Below are 19823 nucleotides of genomic sequence, written 5' to 3'. Positions count from 1 at the left end.
CCCTGCCCACAGGACTCTCAGCTAGACTCCAGGGTTCCCCAGACTCTCCTGCCCAAAGCCCCTGTATCCTGTCAATCTGGGCCCAATGCCCCTGGCCCCACTCTTGGTCTAACGCTTCAACTGTGACATGGAAGGAGGATTCCGACTCAGCCTATACCAGATGTGGTCGTGTACAAAAACAAAACAAAAAGCCAAATCAGAAATGTCCCCAAGCTGTCCAGTGTGTAAATCTCTTTGATATCTCTGTCTTCCCATGATCAGAGATTACCACCACTCTTTGCTGCAAGGCTTCAGAGTCCCCACAGGTGTCAAAGAGCATCTTCTGAAGACAGCACTTGGCAGGTGGTGCCAGGGCATGCATGCATTGAGCCCATCTGGTCTTAGTCCAGCCCGCCCTTCCAAAATGCAATTAATCCTAAGCAGGATGCCACAGTGGAGGGCTGGAGAGAAGCCACGCCCCTGGAGCAAGTCACTCAGGACAGATTCCTGAGCTACTCAGATCAGGCACGAGTGGCCACAGCGGAGCCCTAACTAAGAAAGTGTGGCCACAGGAACAGATTTACTTACTCATGCCTGCTAGAGTGGCTGGGAAAGTTCCTCAGGGCCTTGGAAGGAGCTTGCTTCTACTCTGCACTCTGTTAAGTCTTCCCAGAAGCTCTCTGAAGTTCACAGACAAGTTGCTCAAGTAGATACTTGTGGTTACCTGCCTCCCACTCCAGTCAGCATAGAAGCATCAAGAACATGAAGAAAGTGAAGCCAGAGGAGGACCCAGCCCACTGCTGCCCCACAGTCTGCCTGCCTGCCTCCAGGAAGAGAGCAAGGACCTTTTAGAATAGTCATGGAGGGTCCTTCTGGAGAAGCCACACAGAGCAAGGCACAGTACCAAAAGTGACCTTTTTCCCTTTTAATATGCTGAGCCATCCAAAATGGATTCAGTTATTTAGAGGGTTTGTTTTAAGACGAGGGCACAGGCATTTTAGAAAATCCCCACCCAAAGAGATCAAGCTAAAAATACACTGGTCACTTAAGATGAGAGCAGATTGGGAAAATCCAGTGATGTTGAAAGGGCTCTTTCTCCTGCAGCTTTAAGTAAGTGAGGTGTCGGTGAAATAAATAATCTTGGCATTAAGTAATAAGCTTCACCCAGAAGGGAGTGATTAGCTGCTGAATGAGGGGTACAGGCAGTGGGGGCTGTCAGCTTGTGGATAGAACCAGTTTCTGTGGGTGCAGCATTACAGGGGCGGCCCTTGTGCAGGCAAAAATAGTCCCAGGGGAAAAGTGGTCCATGCCAGACAGGAGCAGTGGCTGGAAGGCCAGACAGCCCTTACTTCCTGGGTGAGGGGAAGGAATATAAGAGTCTGGCAGGAGGGAACTTGTGAGTGGATTCCATGAGGGGAGTCTGCTGGAGCCAGCTGGTGACCCGGACACTGCCACTCTGTGGACAGCTCCTGGGTGGCTCCCTCTGACTAGCCACAGAAGCTTCTTTGAGGCCTCCTAGGCACGGCCTAAGGATCCCCTCTGCATGGCCCTGGTGGCTATTGCTTTTGGCAGCTGAGGATCTGCAGGTCCCTTAGAGGTGATGGCGTGGCAAGGTTGAAATGCTGCCAGGTCCCGTGGCCTGCACGCAGGTGGCCAGTGTCAGGCGGGCTATGCTGTCTGTGGACCTCACTGCCCAGACCTGGGCAGGCTTGTGGGGTATCTTTGGAGCCTACACAGGCTGCATGGCTGGCCCAGCACAAGTGAGCCTTTGTGGCCCTGGTTGACGAAGCCAGCCACATATTTCCCCGTCACTTTATGAGGTGCTAGCCCTGCGCATGCAAGCTGGGGAAAATAAAGTGTCACATAATCTGTACTGCTACAGTTGAGGAGGTCTGAAGTGAACCGGTGCTCCCTTACAGAAGTTCTGTGCCCCTGACAAGGCCTTGTGGCTCTAGGGGGAGGGACAGACTCAGGATTTCACCCCTGTCTGGACACTACTGTCCAAGCCAGCTGATGGAAAACAGAGACAAGACAGAGGCAGTGAGACTGGAGGGTGGCGTCCGGTGCAATTGAGACTTTAGCGTCATGTTGTCAAGGCTGGCTTTCCCACAGGCCGAGGCCCTTTTACCTTTTAAGAAGTCCACAGGGGACCGGGTGGGGATGCTCCTGCAAAGTTTGCCACAACATTTTGCAGAGAGCATTCTAGAAGGGCTTTGGCATTAAAATGCCTGGCAGGAAAGGCTTTGCATTGCAATGGAAAAGGATTAGTCTCCTGAGGTGAGTCTGTGAGCAGCCACCCATGCACTGTGATTTCTGGCCTCCCCTCATCTCCTGCTCTTTTTGTCTTTAGCTGTCATTTGTTGGGTACTTCTTATGTTACATCGAGTATTTCACCAGGCACCCATTTGCATTAATCCATCTGAGGTTTACTGAACACCTCCTGTGTGCCTCATGAAAGCCCTGAGCAGAGTGCATGGGGTCCATCGTGGCAGAGTTATGCTTTGAGCTCAGAGATGAGTGACTTTTTACAGACACAGAGCTGGTATTTGCCATTCATTGGCAGGGTTAGAAAGAGGGCCATGGGGTGGAGACTGAGAATGCAGCTTGGTGGTAGAGCACTTACCTAGCATGTGCATCGCCCTGGGGCCTTGAGTTCAATCCCCAGCACAGAAGTAGGAGAGGAAGGTTAGTGAAGAAGAGATGAGAGGACCATGTATAAAATCCCAATTATAATTCAGAGCTTTGCTACGAAAAGGATACTCGAATTGGTCATAGTTATAGATTCTAACTACCCTTTGAGCTAAAAATCAAAATGCATTTGCATGAAAGCAAATCCAACATGTCCACTTAGAATAACACACCACTCGAGGTGACTCCTCACTGCCACCTGGTGGCATTGCTTTTGCATAACAGGGGACGTAAATAGGAGCAAAGACAGCTAGATATCAGCCTGGGGCCAATGGAAGAGACTCCACTTTGAAAGCCGGAGCCCAAAGTTCCGGTCAGTGTTGTGCCCTGGCCACAGTAGCAGAGGCTATCACTTCAACCCCCTTTAGCCCCAGGACTGGAAGAGCAAGTGAAAGGAAAGGCCACCTAAGCAGATCACTATTCAATAGTCCAGAGGCTAGGCTGGAATAAAAGGGGAAGAGGAAGCTAATTGTCAGGTGACAGACCCATCCTTCTTGAGCCATTATGTCTGTTGTCCCTGGACCTTAGACTCTAGTCTCAAACACACAGACACAAAGACCATGAGTGTGCCCACCTCTAGAGGGCAGAGCAGAGACGCTACCGTACTTCATCGGAGGAAGTCAAACCCAAGTCATCCTTGAAGGCGTCTGCAGGTGTTTTACCCAAAGAGGATGTGAGGAAGCAGCGGGCAAAACTCACAGAAAGCCATCAGTAATCAACATAAGGGGTAGCGGGATAGATGTTTATAAATGGTTTTCATTTTATGTAAACCACGGTGAAAATCTAGGCTGGCCTTGGCAGTGCCGTTTCACTGTGTCGAGTGTGACAGTGTCAAGACGGTGGCTTCAGTGGTAGAGGAGGATGTCTGTGTTCTGTAGCCTGCCTCCTGCTCTCCTGGCTGTCAGTTTGAGCAGTGTTATTGAAGACACAGCCCACTGGTGTCCTCACTTAGAGACCTAGGAGGGAGGGATTTCCTCAGGCTTGTGAGTTCCCCCCTAGAAGTGCCTAACATCTGAACCCCATCCTAGAACCTCATGGTCATCCTTCCACTCCCTCTTTTGGTCTCCTGATGGGAAGTGAAGATTCGTGTTTGTTCATAGTGGCCCCTCTCACTGCTTTACTCCACTATGATTAGTGTTGAAGAGTTCAGAGAGAGTGGAGGCTGCTGGATCAAGCCTGTGACCCCAGCTAGTGAGGAGGCTACGGCAAGAGGATCACATGGATCAGACCTGCCAGAGATGCAGAGAGCGCGCCAGTCTGGCCTGCATAACTCAGTGGGACCACATCTCAAACTAAAAACTAAGAGACAAGTCTGGGGATGTAGCTCCGCGATAGAGCACTTGCCCAGCACAGGAGGAGCCCTGAGTCCAGTTTCCACTGCTGGAAAAAGAAAAATCCCTACACAGGGTCTAGGTGATTAGGTTTTTAGAGACTTTGGGTCAAAGGCCTTGTCCTTAAAGATGGGGACTACAAATGATTGGAGTCTTAAGTTGAGTCATACAACTGATTAAATTATAGAAACCAGGAACCTAGGCTTGGTAGTTACCACGAGCAGCAAACAGGGAGGCAGCTGAAGTGAAGACCTACCACCTTTCCATGGACATTCTACAGAATAAATTAGCACCAGGCAACAGACTAGTGAGAAACCCACAAGCTTGCATTTACTGGGTTTAATTTCTGGTGGGGGGCGGGGGGGGGGAGAATCACTTCTTCCCCATGCTTTGCCCCAGATGTTAATAATCAACTAGCCTGGCATGCTGATGAGGCCAGAGGTGAGATGAGAGCAGGAGCCCTGGGGTCTGGGTGGGTGATCAACAAGAAAAGCAGCTGAACAACGAATGTGCTCTCTGTGCAGAGGCTTGTAGACAGCAGCTTTCTGTGCAAAGGCCACCAGTACTCATACAGAGGCCCTGCCGCAAAGAGTCCCCAGCTTACTGGGGCAGCCACCAACTTATGATTGGTCAGATGAAATGAACATTAATAAAGGATAAGGACTCCAGTGGAGAGAGAATGACCATTTGGGCCCCTGAGAGAGAATTGTGGAGGGAAACACGACAGGAATTCTGGAGAGGGCATTGAAGAGATTGTTTGGTCCAGAAAGCCATGAAAGGCATGTCAGAGGAGGGGTCACAGTGTACGGAGGCACAAAGGCCTACAAAGGCCTACAAAGGCTTAGAGGCTTTAAAGAGACACTGTAGAGTGCCAGAGATCTGAGCAAGAGCTCTTAGTGGGAGGGAGAGCTCAGCAAGACCACAGAGAAAGTTCTGGAAGCTGAACTCCTGATGTAACTGGCTCTCTACTCCTCAAAACCTGGGAATCTGAACTTGGGTGTGTTTTTTAATTTCTTTTTTTTCTTCTTCTTCTTTAAATGCATCCATAAGGTTTAATTTAAAACATGACAATCGTAAGTCTGCCCTCTCCTGTGTTCTGCCACTTCCCCAGAGACCACTGAAGCAATTGGATTTTTGTATATTCCTCTCAGGTATTTGTCACAGACGCAGGCAGCAGGGTACATCTCGGGGATGACTCAGCAGAGGGAGAATCTCTGCCTTCACTAGTGTTCAGCACTGTTCCCATTCAGAGCCCCAGGCTATGTACCAGGACCTCAGGAATGTCCCTCAGCCTCTGTTTTATACTGGAAGGGACAGCTCTTACACAGTAGTAGTGCAGAGCCAAGGTCACCTAGCTAGTCTAGGACCGAGCTAGGACTCAAACTCAGACCTCTGCCTCTCACATCCACTCAAGGCCCTGAAAGTCTGTTTCCTGACTCCTTGATCACAGTGTGTCAAACCATGAGTGGGGAAAAGCGATAGGTAAGGCTGCCATTTTTTTTTTTTTTTTTTTTTTTTTTGTAAGCATTGCAAGCAATAGGCTGATGTCACAACAACCTTCAGTGTAGAATTGTGATTTCAGGCAGCCTTGGAGGTTGTTTTGTTAACAACCATCTGCTCCCTTTCCCTTCCTAACCCCCACTCTTCTTCTTCCTCTTCTCCCACCTCCCCAGCAGCCCGGCACCAAGCCTCAGCTCACCTTGGTCCCTATGTCTGGTCACTATGACAACAAGGGGTCTGCTGTCAGAGAGAGGCCTTCCAGGTATTTTATTCTGGGCTTCAATTAAGCAGGCTGAAGGCTAGCTGCAATGCAGAGAAGCATGTTTTACTTACGGCCTTCGAGACAAGCCAGCTGCTATTTCTAGCTCCTTAATCGGTGTTGCTAAATGGGGTCTTAATGCTAGCTCCCATGGTATCAGGCGTTTTCATCACAGAGACTCCCTCTCCAATCTCAACCTCCTCCTTAAGGGGAAACACCTCCCCCGCCCTTTTTTTTTTTTTTTTTTGCTAGCAGCTGTCGATAGGCCTCCAGCCTTTCTAGCCTGACATCATTCACTGGTCCTCTTCAACCCAGCCTTTGGGAATATTTGTTCTGCTCTGTCACACATCTATCAGGAATTGAGTTCTCAGACTGTCTATCCAAGGGTCACAGTTAAATTTCCAGACTCCACCAACCTCTCCAGATGGCCCATCAAAGCCAGAGTGGAATGAGGGATTACATGATTGACTATATTGAAGAGACATTAGCATTTTTTGTGAGTGTTTAAAATCCTTCCCACTAGTATTTCGTAAGTCAAGACAGATCACTCATTAAATCAAGGCAAGCTAAATGTTTTCCTATGCCTAGAGAAACTGAGGCTGGGACCAGGAAGTCAATACAACATATTGCCGTGTGCTGGTTTGGAACTTTGTATATGCTATTCAGTTCAGTCTTTACACAACTCCTCTTCAAAGGGAAGATTACAGAAAATGCTGTGTCAGAATTTCTGACCATAGAGTCCATGAATGCTCAAGACATGGTTCTCCTTGGGCCCTAGGCTGGGGTGATGAGTCAGGATGGAGCATGGGCTGTAAGAACTTCAGCCAAAGCACAACGGCGTGGAAATGTTTCAGTCTGCCTGTACAAACCCAAGTCAGCAGTTCTTCCCGTTTGCTGCATGTCCCATCCTCCGGTAGGGGGGGGTTCTTTGGGGCCTCACTAGTCCTTGAGCAAGTGTTTGGAAGTGTTTACTCCTATAGTAAACGGGCTTTTGTAAAGGTCCTTTGGAAAAGACAGTGCTTTGTAAGGATAAGTATTGCTGTGCCCTCGCCCTGCTTAAATCTAAAGAGTGAGCTCTTCCCACCTGCAAGTCTTCAGCGATGCCTTCATTGATATCCCCCATCACGGAGCTGGCAAGACAGATCCAAAGGCCCGTTCCTTTACAGCGGGAACCTAGGACTCGCCCGTACAAAGCCGTTTCCTCCTTAGACGCTACACTGCTCTGGATTCTCTTAAAATGCCAACAGCAAAAGGCTTTTGCCCCCTTGGTAGAAGACGCTCGCCAACCTTTCCACTGATGGAGAACCATGTTTCAGGACATCACAGGGCATGGCCACTGGGCTAAGGCTTTCTCCTGGGTGATCATCTCCAGGGACTCCTCCCCCGTCCAGAGGCTCCTTGGGTGTGGAGGCAGGACAGAACCTTCCTAACCTGTAATTGAAGATTCTGAGGCGTGTGAAGAGTCGATGAGCTGATTCCTAAGGGATTAAAGTAGCACCTGCCACTGTAGCCATGTTACGGGAGCGGGCTGCTGTTGGCGCCCTCACTGTTGTAGTGAGTCTGTGGTACAGCTGGTGTCCCTGTCTGTCTCCAGGGCACAGATGTGTTCTCCCTCTGCCCACTCTCCTGAGCATCCTGTCAGTGACCTGCATGGGTTTGGGGGTGCCAGATTCTGTGCCCCTCAGTCCTCTGGAGTGGTCAAGCAGGGCTGTGATACTGGATCTGGTCTGGCAATAGGACCCAGCAAGAGTTTGAACCATGTCAGGCCAGGGGTATGCTGGAGGGTTCATCCAGGAGAGCTGCTGCAGGTCCTGGGCAATAACTAACCAAGACCAACAGGAGTCTCAGTGTGGGCCACTTTGGAAACTGATTTTGCCACTACCTAATCAGAACATACATACATATATATATATATATATATATATATATATATATATATATATTTAATTTTCTCTGTCAAATTTTTTTCCTGCCAATATATTTTGGCTCATAAACCCTTAATGTCTGCCATACCTTCTCTGTAGTAAAATAAGAAATAAGATGTTTGGGTTTGTGAGAAAACAGATGTTGCGGACATTTTATATCCTTGTCATTGAGTGGTGTCTTGTAGAGTTCAGGTCCTGGAGCCCCAAAGCTCTGTCTGTCCTTACTAAGTCTAGGTAAGCTGGGAAGTCACATGATCTCTCTGCTGCCATTTCCTCAAGAGCCTGCTAACAGGGGCTCACAGTCCTGCTTGGAACCAAACACTGGTCCCCTGATATGCGCTCTTTGGTTTGCTGGGTGTTGCTGCCACTCTCCACACCTGCTCTTCAGGATGGACTCAGGAGATTCCTGGTCCTGTTGGGTTGAGATTTGCAGCTCTGGCCTATAATGTATGTGCCACTTGAGCTTGTTCTTACTCATGGATTGGGCGTTAACTTTTTTTTTGAAATTTAGCTAACACAGGGCATCACTTGCCCATGAAGCCAGAAGTAGAAACACAGTCAGCGCTTCTGAAGTTGCCGATCCTTACTCTACATCATGGTGCCGGGGCACTGCACGTCCTAATGAACAGTGCCCATTGCTCCCTCCTGAACAGACACCGCTCTCTGGAGCTATCTGTCCCAGAAAGACCGGTTCCTCCTAAGCCTAATTGACTCTTTTGGCTGAAGCGGGGAGGGGCGAGAGAACCAGCAGAACATATCCAAGAATCCAATTTACTCATCACTTTTGCAGAACTTAAGAAAAGCAAGCTTCCCGGTTTCCTCTGGGCCCCGTTTCTGAGTTCACACTTGGAAAGGTCAAATAAACACAATAAATCCATTAGAAGGCCGTCATATGAAGCCCCCTGGGGCTTATGCTGATTAGTAAGAGGCTAACATGGTAACATTTCCTAAGTGGGAGGAAGCTTCTCTGACCTTGGCTATTTGAAAACAGGAGGCAGCAGTGCCAGCTCGCCTTGCAGTTGTGAGCAGCACAACCCAGGCTGCTTCAAGAAGGACCAAGGATGTGCTCCTTGTCACTGGGTCTCCAGGGAAAAATGCCTCAGATGGGGTCCAGATCCCACGTGGACCTATTTGTTAGCTAGAGGAGAAAAGCCTTTACCCTGGGTCAGGTCTCCTGCCAGCCTGTGGCTGGGCTTGCCTGGGTTAGGTCCACCTTCAGTGCTTTCAAGGGTCTCTAAGGCACAACACACCAGATGACATCACCATATGAAGCAGCAATGAAGAGACAAGGCAAAGGGGCCTCTTGGGACTAGCTAGCCACTCCTCAGGGCTGGAAGGCAGATTGCTTTTACACATGAGAATACACACACACACACACACACATCAGATACTGAGCACTACTCGACGGTGGCCTTGAGCTAGTTACACGACCCCTCTCTGTCTCAGTTTCTTCACGTCTGTAAATGGACCTACATAAACCAGTGTTCGCTGGGTTGTTTCGAGAACTAAATACAACGAGGAATATAAAACCCAAGAGCGTTCCATGACGCGGGAAGTGCTGTGTGAACCTTACCACAGCTCTTTGTATTATAGCTGGCGCCAGAAATTGAGTTTAAGAGCCCAGCAAATGGAGTTGAGGATGTCAACGGTCATGGGGCTCTCTGGGCTTCATCTGATTGAAGAACTGGAAGGTAGCTCCTAACACTACAGCAGCCTGGTGGATAGGGTTGGGGGCTCCAGTCCCAGAGCTTCTGAGCCCTGCCTCTCCCACACATTAGCCATTCTGGCCTGTTTGGATGTGTTTAGATCAGTGTCTCTCAACCTGTGACTCTCAGCCCCTTTGGGGGTAGACCGACCTTTTCACAGGGGTGGCATATTAGATATTTACATTATAATTCATAGCAGTACCAAAATTACTGTTAGGAAGTAGCAACAAAAATAATTTTATGGTGGCGGGGAACCGCTAGTTTAGATGAACCAATCTGTGGTTTTAAACACGGGCTTTACCCGACTAGACATAGTCTACCTTCTATACCAACTGCCTGTTTTCTGTTTTGGCCCCAAGGACATTGGCTGCTCTGAAATATTAATAGCTGTCATTGATTGAGTGCCACAAAGGCCAGGACCTTCAGTAAGTACCTGGACTCTGCCCCTTACCTGATCCTCCCACTGCTCCCGGTGAAGCAGGGGATGACTCTGTTTTACAAAAAAACCAAACCAAAACAAAACAAAAAAGCAATCAATTTTAGCAAGCTCAACTTAGGTCTGAGCTCCAGGTCAGGGCTGTTTTGCCATTGTAGTAATGCCTCTCTTAGGCAGGGCTGAGTTCTGTTCTGGCAGGAGTGACTTCATTATTACTCATTAGCTAGAATTAGCTGCAATTCATCTTCTGGCCAAGCTCTTGTTTGAGTTACAGCAGGACTCTAATTCTCTTGTATGGTTTTGCTCTCTTCTCATTGCTATTTTTAACTGGACTTCTGATAGCGACAGGGCGCATCTCATACGTACCGAGTCCCAGGGTCGTTTCCATCACTCAGCCATGACCTTACTCATAACACACGGCCACCGCCAGTCCCCTGCCCATATCTCTTTTGTTGTCGTTTCCTTAGCTATTTACTTATCAACTCATTTGAGATTTAATGTGCGTGCCCGAATCCACCACCCATACAGAAGATCAGAACATCGACAACCAAGTGCCTCTGTGCCTATTTCTGTCCCTTCCTTCCCACACTCCCCTGCTGCATGGTGGTGGCTGAGTTTTCTGTTTACTCTTCCTTTGCCTCTTTCCTTACTGGTTTTCAGCATCCGTGTGCATACCTACAAGATTCTTTGTTCAGTTTGTCTATTTGTCTCCTCCTGCATCAGGACCACCCTGGATTCATGGTGATAGCATTGACTAATCTCACATTGAGTGGACAGGTCTGGCTGTCCCACATGCCTCACTCTTTAGTATGAAAACAGTTGCACCCTGGGGATGGGAACTCCATTCTTGAGCTCCATCCCCACCCATAGCACCAGCTGTCTCTGAGAGCACGGCCCTGGCCCCCTTCCCGTGGTGGGCATATTTATCTTAGTATCTGCTGGGCAGCAAGTAGCCCCAGGGATGTATCACAAGAGGAAACCTGAAGAACAGTCTCCCTCTCCCTATGTGACTAGGGATGTCCTTGCCCAAGGCCAGCACATCCAGCTTCCCTGCAGCTCCCTGAGGCAAGATCCAAGCTTAACTGTGTCATCCGAGTCAAGATCATCCCAGCATGGGTTTGTAAAGTTGGCACAGCACAGTATAGCTCTGTTTGCCAGAAGGAAGGGCTCTGCCAGACCTACCTAGCACCCCATCTCTCTCTCTCTCTCTCTCTCTCTCTCTCTCTCTCTCTCTCTCTCTATCTCTCTCTCTCTCTGTGTGTGTGTGTATTCATCTTCCACCTTGTTTGCAATAGACTCTCTAACTAGCCTATGAGTTTCCAGAAATCTTTGTTTCCATTTACCAGTAGGAGTATTGGATTGCAGATGCCAACTACCACATCCAGCTTCTACAGAGGTTCTGAGCATCTGGACTCAGGTCCTTACACTTGGATCGCCGAGCATCTCCCAGGAAAGGGCTACTTTCTGTCATTAGGACTCCTTACCTGGCTTGATGTGCTTCAGTGCCTTTATAGGTAAGAATGGTCACTTAAGCTGCTTCTGCCTCCCAGAACCTGGGCTTCTCCATCTTATTGACCTTGTAGTTTCCAGTAAGACTAGGCAGCAGGGATGATACCCAGTCCTGCTTGTGGGAGCCACAGTCCACCAGGGAGGAGATAACAAAAACTGATTCAGTATGGACTCAGGAGCTCAGGGTTTGATGGAGCCCAGGACGGGGAAAACAGATCCCCCCAAACTCCTACCTAGGACAAGTCTGCAAGTAGGGCAGAGTACTTCAAATGCAGTTTGTCTCAGAATTCTTGGGCTTGGTCACCTTGATGATGCTGGCCTGTCTGTGGAGTAACATGGGGAGGGCAGAGAGGCAGGCTGGAGCTGTTTGAGAGGGTAGCACGGACACCTGAGGCTGCTTCGTGGTGGAGTTGGGAAGAGACCAAAGGGCTGAGAGTAAACACAGACACTAAGAGAGAACACGGGTTCACAGAAAGCGAATGGAAGGGGCTCAGGAGTGGGCTCCATTCAGAGACAACACACAGAATCTCTCTGAAGGTGTGGGCTAGGGGCACAGGGACAGGAATTTGACTCCTTCAAAGAATGTGGTGATCTCTGCAAGGCACCCTGGCCTGCAGAGCAATGTGTAAGAGCTGTCTGGATGCAGCGTGACTGCATGAACCCCCAGATCCTGCATCTTAGGGCCCCATGTGAAGCTCATACAGATGACTTGACAAAGCTAATGAGGGTCCCAGCCTAGAGCCAGGGTAGAGGTCCCAGGTAACAATGGCCCGGATGTTATCAGAGCAAAGCAAATATTGACTTGAGGAATGTCAGCTTGAACAGCAGTTGGAGAGATTCACCAATGAATGATGGTGTTGGATCGAGACTAGCAGGGCACCCTTGGGAAGGCTAAAGCCATATAAAGTATGGCTGGTATAGCTATTTTCAGACAGTCATCCTTGCCTAAGATGTCTCTGCAGAATTTGGGGCTGGGTAAAGTTGTGGCGGCCTTGGTTTGAGGTGACGCTTCTAGCAGGTCCTTTGGTGCACAGTTCTTGTTATAAGACACGTGCACAAGGCACCCTCCTCTACAGCCTCCCTCCTTCTTTCTTCCTTCCTTCCTTCCTTCCTTTCTTTATTTATTTATGTTAGGACTTGGCGAAGGTGACTTCACATAGATTCTGACAACCTTCACAGGCATCGTGTCATTCCTCCCAGGACAGAAACATCACAAAAGCACCAGAAATACCGCCCCCATTGATCGTTCTGATCAGAATTTAGGAATAGGAAAGCAGGAAGAAAAATAATGTTTGGAATTTCTTTCATTTCAAAGACTGGTTTTCTGTCTATGCACAGATATATATGACATCTTTTGTTAGTAGAGAGATTGCAGGTTTGCCGTTGATGAAAGCATCTGGCTTTGGCTGTGAACCAAGGACAGGCTGAACTGGGGTTTACGTCTAATACAGGTCGAGGTCTACACTCCAGCCCAGCTCTCTGAAGCTAGACAAGTAATGGCTATTCATCCCCCCATCTCTCCCCACCCCAACCCAAACCCACACCATGTTCACTTAGAGATTGCAAAGGCCCATCAGAGCTGATCACAGCCAGCAGGGTGTGGCTCCAGAGCCCATTCTGCCTCACAACTGGCATGTGCTCACTACCTAGCCAGCATCTGACTCCAATAGAGCTGGGTAGTCAGCAAAGCCAGAAGTGAACAAGCACCCAAGAGCCTAGCCAGGAGGCAGACAAGGCCTGGGGACAGAGACCTGAGGCACAGGGTTAGGTCTGCAGATAGATCCCTTGCTCCTCTGAGGATGCTACTATAGACCAGTGGCTAAAGTCGGCCCTTGTGGTAAAGCTGAGTGTTTCCTCAGAGCAGCCCTGCCTTTGAAGAGTGACGCTTAGAGCCAGCTTGTCCCTGGGGCCTATGCTGTGTGTATCCTGGATATCTGCCTCTTCTCAGTTAAAGGCTTGGCAACCACAACCCTGTTCTCCAAGGCCCACCCCACATTTATCTCCCACCTCACTTTGTCGTTAGCGCTTGTGCCCATGACACCTAAGTTGACAGTGTGTGCTCAAGCCTTCCACTGTCAAGGATCAAGTGTGAATTCCATCCTGCCAAACTGCACCATGTAAAGGCACTTAGGTTGTCACAGAAGGCCATTTGCTGCTCTGACAGTGACACTGGAGCTGGAGAAGAAAATCGAGGCAACTCTGCCACCTGGGGGGCAGAGGTCGGGCCTTCAGGTGTCACCTTAGATACCCGAAAGAAATGGCCTTCCTTCCCTCCAGTCATCCCTTCCCGATCCACTGTGAAGTGTTTGCCCAGGCCCCGTTCTGCTGACTCTCCACACTGAGCAGGGCTTTCCCCCAAAGGCTACTTTCCTTGAGACAGTCAGCAGGCTCAGGCTTTTGCTGGGGTGGTGATAGGAATACCATTGCCCCAAGTGTCTGGCTGTTCTTTGTGGATTCTCACGATGTGTGGTCTGAGGAGCTCGTGGCTTCTCTGAACCTTGGTTCACCCTTAGTGGGCAACACATCTCCACCACCCTGTCGCATTTGCTTTATGTCTTCCTAGAGTCTAGCCTGCCGTCTAGCCTGCTGTCTAGCCTGTGGTCTAGCCTGCCACTGCCTTCCTTGGTTTCCACCTCTGATGTGGCATACTTCATACACACACAGGGAAAAGTGTGCACATCTTTTCTGTCATTTCAGCTGGGAAGGGCACCAGTGTAGAGCCCTGTCTACCCAACATCCTTACACTTGAATAATTCTAGTGAATGGGGAGCCCTGCTGCTCTTCCAGAAGACTTGGTACACATGATGTCTCACATCTGTCTGTAACTCCAGTTCCAGGGGGTCCAGTGCCTTCTTTTGGCCTCCGTGGGCACAGGAATGCACGTGGTGCACAGACATACACGAACCTGTGTCCTAGCACCTGTGGATCTCCTCATTTGCTTTATAAAAAAGCCAAACAAGTAGGTCTTGTAAGATGAGCTTTTAATGATGTCACTCAAATGCTTTCCCATCTGCCTCTGATTGTATAACACTCACCCTGTGACTTACACCATGCATGCAGGCATGATGATTGGTTGGTGGCTCACATCTTAGTGGGTCCCATGGCAGGTAAGGAGACATAGGAAGCCCATAGAAGCAGCTGAAGCCATCCATCTCTGTGCCAGACTTTCTACCAGTCTACATCCCTGACAAACAACTCTTTGAGCTAATCCCATGAGCTAACTTACCAGTTTTTTTGCAGATGGCAACACAGTCTCTGGAAATCCTGTGGTTCTCTACAGGTCACACAGGGGTTAGTGATGGATGACTGAGGAATGTTTACCAGGGACTTTCAACAGGACTGGAATGGTTGTAGCACAGAACCAGGCACTCTGCAGTAGCCTGGGGGGGGGGGGGGGGGGGTCTTTGTCAAGAGCAGAAAGTGGCTATCAGTAAGGATAGCAAACTGAAACAATGTAGCCGTTTTCAAAGATACTTCTTGTGCTGATGGTTTTAAAGCGAACTTCTGCAAGAACTTTGTTAAGGCAGAGGGCAGGCTATGTCCTGCCATGGACTACCTACAGTCCGTGATGTGATGCCGTCATCCCATCCCATTTTAAGATGACAGATGTGTGGCTGGGAGAAGAGGAGCCAGCTGCCTCTGGTCGTGAGGGCTGAGTGTGAGCTGGGCTTCTGAGCCGGCCTCTTTCTCCTTTTCACTTATTCTTGTGTGGCTTGTGTATTCACACCTGCTCCCTGTCCGGGGAGAGTACGGCTTTGACTCAGAGAGTGAACTCCTTTTATTCAGATGTAACTTTTTTTGACGAATACTAGGTGAAGAAAGTATCCAGGTCACAAGCTGCTGCCTGACAGCAATCAAGGCAAGCTGTCCAGGAGGGCAGAACACAAATCTAAAAGTAACCCTCCACCACTACTACCAACCCAGTCACCATACCTTGAACATCATCACCAGCCACGCCCTACGGGATCTGGGGGAGTCACACATGACATACTTTTCTTTCACATAAAATTATGTTTGAGAGGCTCATCCCTGCGCTCACGTGTACCTGGGGCCCCTTCATGCCCAGAGCTGATTTGTTTTCTTCTCTGTGAACAGATGGAGTTGATTTTGGCACCAACCTGTGAGGAGCAACAACAGGGCTGCTTCCATTGCCACTGCTATAGTATCGTGGGGGAGGGGGGCAGCTGTGATCTGGAAAGTGGCCACAGAGGGGGAGGAGGGGACAACAAGAGCCTGGAGCTGTGGCGCAGTCTGCCAGGAGTCTGGAAGACAAGTGATTCCACCTTCCTGCTTGCCTTGGGCCCACCTTTTTATTATTGTTTTGGACAGGGGCAATATGACACTCTAAATGCAAGCTTTGCAACTCTAGACAGGTCTCTCTTCTCAGAGCCTTGGTTTCCAGGAGTGAGTAGCCACATTGATTTCAGATGGTCACTTTTAGACCTGAGTGAGATACATTCACCCTGCCAACAGGCTGAGGAGAAGCTCCATAAATGTGCATGAGATAGAAGATAGGTTTCCTCTTCTGGTTCTGGGGGGGTTTGAGTCCTGGTTTTTTGAGTCCACTTACCAGCTGTGCATTCTTAGGTAGATAGCTTGTATACTCTGTTTCAGTCTTTTCCTCCTTAAAATAGAGATGATAATAATTTTTATTGACCCCAGGGGTTGTTGTGAGTTTTGATACATGCATTTATATGAATTGATTCCCTCCCAAAAGAACTTAGTGTATGTGTGTGGCTGCATAATAAACCTTTAGGAGAAAGCAACTACAAGCATATTTTATACCTCACAATCCCTGCTTGGTGAGGAGCCAGGTGTTGGAGGCAGAGGGGTTAGAGTAGGGTCTTGATTGACAGGGCAGGGCACTGTGGGGGACAAGGGGCTGGCAAGGAAGGGTGCTGCTGTACTATTCAGGACAGGGCAGGTTGGGATACTTGGCTGGCACCCCCTGGTTGGCCTTCTTTTGTATGAGAATCAAAAGATAAAAGGAGAAAGCGAAGCGACCAGGACTGGGGTCTGGCCCCAGCAAAGGACACATCATCTGACCCTCATGCCAAGTCCCACTTGGATTCCAATGGTGGCCCATTAGAACTGCAACTCTAGCAGGAGTTCTCCTGAGTCCCCAGCTGCCATTGTGCCATCTCTCCTGATATCATTCCCACACAGCTGACCATTTGTGTTTGCTCCTTATGATTTGACCACGGTCCTACCTGCTGTTACCAAAAGAACGCTTAGCTGCAGCGCAAATATCCAGGTCGTATGTCAGTCACAGGAGGTGAATGGGACCACTGTCTTCTTCATTCTCCACTGGCTTGTTTGAGCTAACAGCCCCGTTCCTGTCCTCAGCTTCCGTGTCTATTTTCTCTGCTTGTAACACTGCCTAGCCTCATGGACTTATAACACTCCTACCTATCCTTCAAAACCCTATTCAGATTTCTAGCCTCGAAGCTTTCCGGCAGCTGCCTAGTTTCTGTCCCCGTGCGTTCAGGAATTCTTTCATATATTAACACTTTCAAAGTAATTCACTTGCTGGGGCTGGAAAGATGACTCAGAGGTTAAGAGGCTGCTCTTCCAAAGGACTATGGTTCAATTCCCAGCACCAGCATCTCCCAACCATCTGTATGTACCTTCTGTTCCAGGGAATCCGACACTCTCTTCTGGCCTCTGTGGGCACAAGGCTAACAAATGATACACGGATATACATGCAAGCAGAGCACCCGTACACAAAAAAACAAAAACAAACAAAAACCACACACACACACACACACACATTCATCTGCTTAAAAATCATAGATCATGAGCTGCCTTTCATAATCATTGCTGGGGGCCTCTTACTGCAAGCAGGGGTGGCACTTCAGTAGCAGGAAGCACTGAACCAGTTTGGGGGCAAGAGTAGGCGGTGGGCAAGCTAGGCGGAGTGAGGAGGTGTGGGCACTGACGCTTGCTTCACTCTCTTTGCAGCTGAGCCTCTGCCACTGATGGACCTGTGCCGGCGATCCATCCGCTCAGCCCTGGGCAGACAGCGCCTACATGACATCGGCTCCCTGCCCCTGCCTCAGTCTCTTAAAAACTATCTGCAGTACCAGTGAGCAGCCCTGAGGATCTGCTGTCTTCTGTGGTCACACAGCTCCAGAGCGTCAGGACACATCACTGACTTGGAAAAAGGAATGCCTGTGGCCATTGCTGCCATCAGCCAGGACCAGGCGGCCACCTAGTGAACCAGAGTGTAGAGACCATTTCTTCCTCAAGAGAATGAATAAAACATTCGGCAGGAGACGGCGTCCAGTTCCCCACTGCAGACAGGCCCAGGAAAATTGGCCAGTGGAGAGAAAATAGGTTCTGAATAATGAATGACGGAAGCCAGTCCTTGACGGTCTCCTCCAGACCTGCCCCTGGCCAGGGCAGAGAGATTGTCCTTCCATTTTAAGACTTGGTACCACTTTGAGAGTCAAGTCCAGGGCCCACAGCAGGGCAAAAACACTTGGCCTTACCTCTCTGAGCTGGCTTCCTCCTCCCTTCCTACCCTCTTCCACCATGGATAGAGCTCTTTGGCTATTCCCCACCCCTCTGTTCAGGGACATGAATCTGATGACTTGCCCAGGGGACAGAGCTTATTCTTGGGTCTGATCATTGTTAAGTAGTGTTTGCATTTTGAAGGAGGAATGTGGTAAAGGTGGCTTTCTCCCAAAGGTGCTAAGGAAGATGGGGCCCTCGTGACACCAAGTCAGAGACACCCCGAGTGCCCAGGGCTCTGGCAGCCATCATTCAGGGTGGAGCCTGGCTGTCACAAAGCTTTCTTTGAGCAAATTATTTTTTCACAGTAGGAGACTTCCAGTTTGTTTCTCGTTTCCAGTATGTGTGTGATGCGCTGTTTATTTATCAGCTGGGGCCCCCGTGGTGTGGCCTTGGGACTGCAAAGGTGGATGTAACAGTCTCTGCAGGACCCGAGACCTAGCCTCTCACAGAATGTTGCTGTTGCTGCTGCTGCTGCTGTTGCTGCTGCCAGCGCTACCATTTGGCATCTTTCGTGTGTTCCAGATACCCTCCCTCCATCCAGACTCAGTTTTAACTGGAAATCGTCACAGAGTGGGATACAGAGTCAGACAGCGCAGCCTACACTTTAATGTGAATGTGACCTTCAAGCAAGGAACATTTCTAATAAAGTTTGTCATTCTGTCCTTGAGCTGTGTGTAAAGTGTTCTTTCCACCAACCTCTCTGGTCTGTCTCCAGATCTACAGATATCAAACCTGGGAGTCCCCCGACACTCTCCCACCCCCCCCCCCCCCGCTGTCCACAGTCCACATTCGAACTCCAACTTCAGAGATGTTGTAGAGACCCTCTGTCCCCAGGTTCTTCAAAAACTACCATAAGCCATGATGCCACGAAGCCTTAGATGTTCAAGGTGACCAGGGCCTGTCAGGGTAAACCCAAGACCTGGCGCTGGGGCTAAATGCAGCTGACCACCAGGGAGCAGTGCAGATTGCCGCAGAGCAAAGGAGGCAGAGTTGGGCCGAGCTCTGTGGGGCTGGTAGCAGGTTAGTAGTTGGGACAGGAGGAGGACTGGGTCAGGACCAGTACAGGAGTCACTCAGCAGCATCACCACTCATATACCACACCACACCAGACTCCAGGGCAGTGTCAGACTGATGTCTTTGTCCTGAGTGGGGACGTTTGCAGTTTGTTATAAGACCTCGAGGGTCCTCGGTGGGCAGGAGAAGGGGAAAGGAAGAGACAGTTTCTTGTGCTTGGAGGAGTGGGTATGAGACACACGTTGTCTGTCCACCCCGAGACTGGAGATGGGAGAGGAAAGGCATCTCCTGGCTGCAGGCTCTCGGCACCTGCCTGGCCACTGACAGACTCAGCCTCCAAAGCTTTCAGTTGCTGGGGTTGCTAAAAGCAGTTTTCAGAGGGACAAGCTTGGGCATTGGTCAGGAAGCCTGGGTTGGAGTCCGGCTTCCTTGTTTATACACAGTCACCTCGGGAAAGTCTCTTTCCCCTCTGGACACTGGGAGTTAGACCAGGTAGCCAGTGACTGACTAAGGACCCTCCCTCTCCTGGCCTCTAGGGTCCAAGTCTCCACACAGCTTTCTAGTTTGGAAGACGCTCTCCTGTCTCAATTCCTAAGTCTCATTGTGTGGCTTCTCTCATTCCAACAATCCCCCCACCCTTACTTCACTCTCTCATGATTAATGAGATGAGCCTCCCTCTGGACACCCCAGAACCACCCACCAGTGTCTTCCTGCTCTGGGCTATTAGTTCTTCATGTCCCTATCTGAGCATATATCTCCTGGCACCAAGGACCCTAGCCTGAGCACTTGGATTGAGTCCCATCTGCCCTGTAGCCTCATGTACCCAGGAGGTTGTGTGTCTCTGGAGGGCTGGGCCTGTGTTTGTACTTACAACATCATAGATCAGACACATCAGCTCTGCAAAGGCCCGTAGAGGGCCGGGATGGGCAAGATGTCCTCTGCAAACTGGGACACCCATAG

General features: G+C 49.7%; 1 protein-coding gene across 1 annotated transcript in view; it reads left to right on the top strand.

The window, feature by feature from the left end:
• Nucleotides 1–18516, top strand: part of Spsb4 (splA/ryanodine receptor domain and SOCS box containing 4) — a 72076-nt gene extending 53560 nt beyond the window's left edge. The window contains exon 3 of the mRNA XM_034484552.2: nt 17295–18516. Coding sequence (XP_034340443.1) covers nt 17295–17422 — 128 coding nt within the window. The 3' untranslated portion in view covers nt 17423–18516. The remainder of the gene's footprint in view (nt 1–17294) is intronic.
• Nucleotides 18517–19823: the final 1307 nt, after the last annotated feature.

The sequence above is a fragment of the Arvicanthis niloticus genome, chromosome 21, assembly GCF_011762505.2.
Source record: "Arvicanthis niloticus isolate mArvNil1 chromosome 21, mArvNil1.pat.X, whole genome shotgun sequence".
In the NCBI taxonomy this organism is placed as follows: domain Eukaryota; kingdom Metazoa; phylum Chordata; class Mammalia; order Rodentia; family Muridae; genus Arvicanthis; species Arvicanthis niloticus.
The sequence above is the reverse complement of the archived record's forward strand: the minus strand, read 5'-3'. Positions and strand labels throughout refer to the sequence as shown.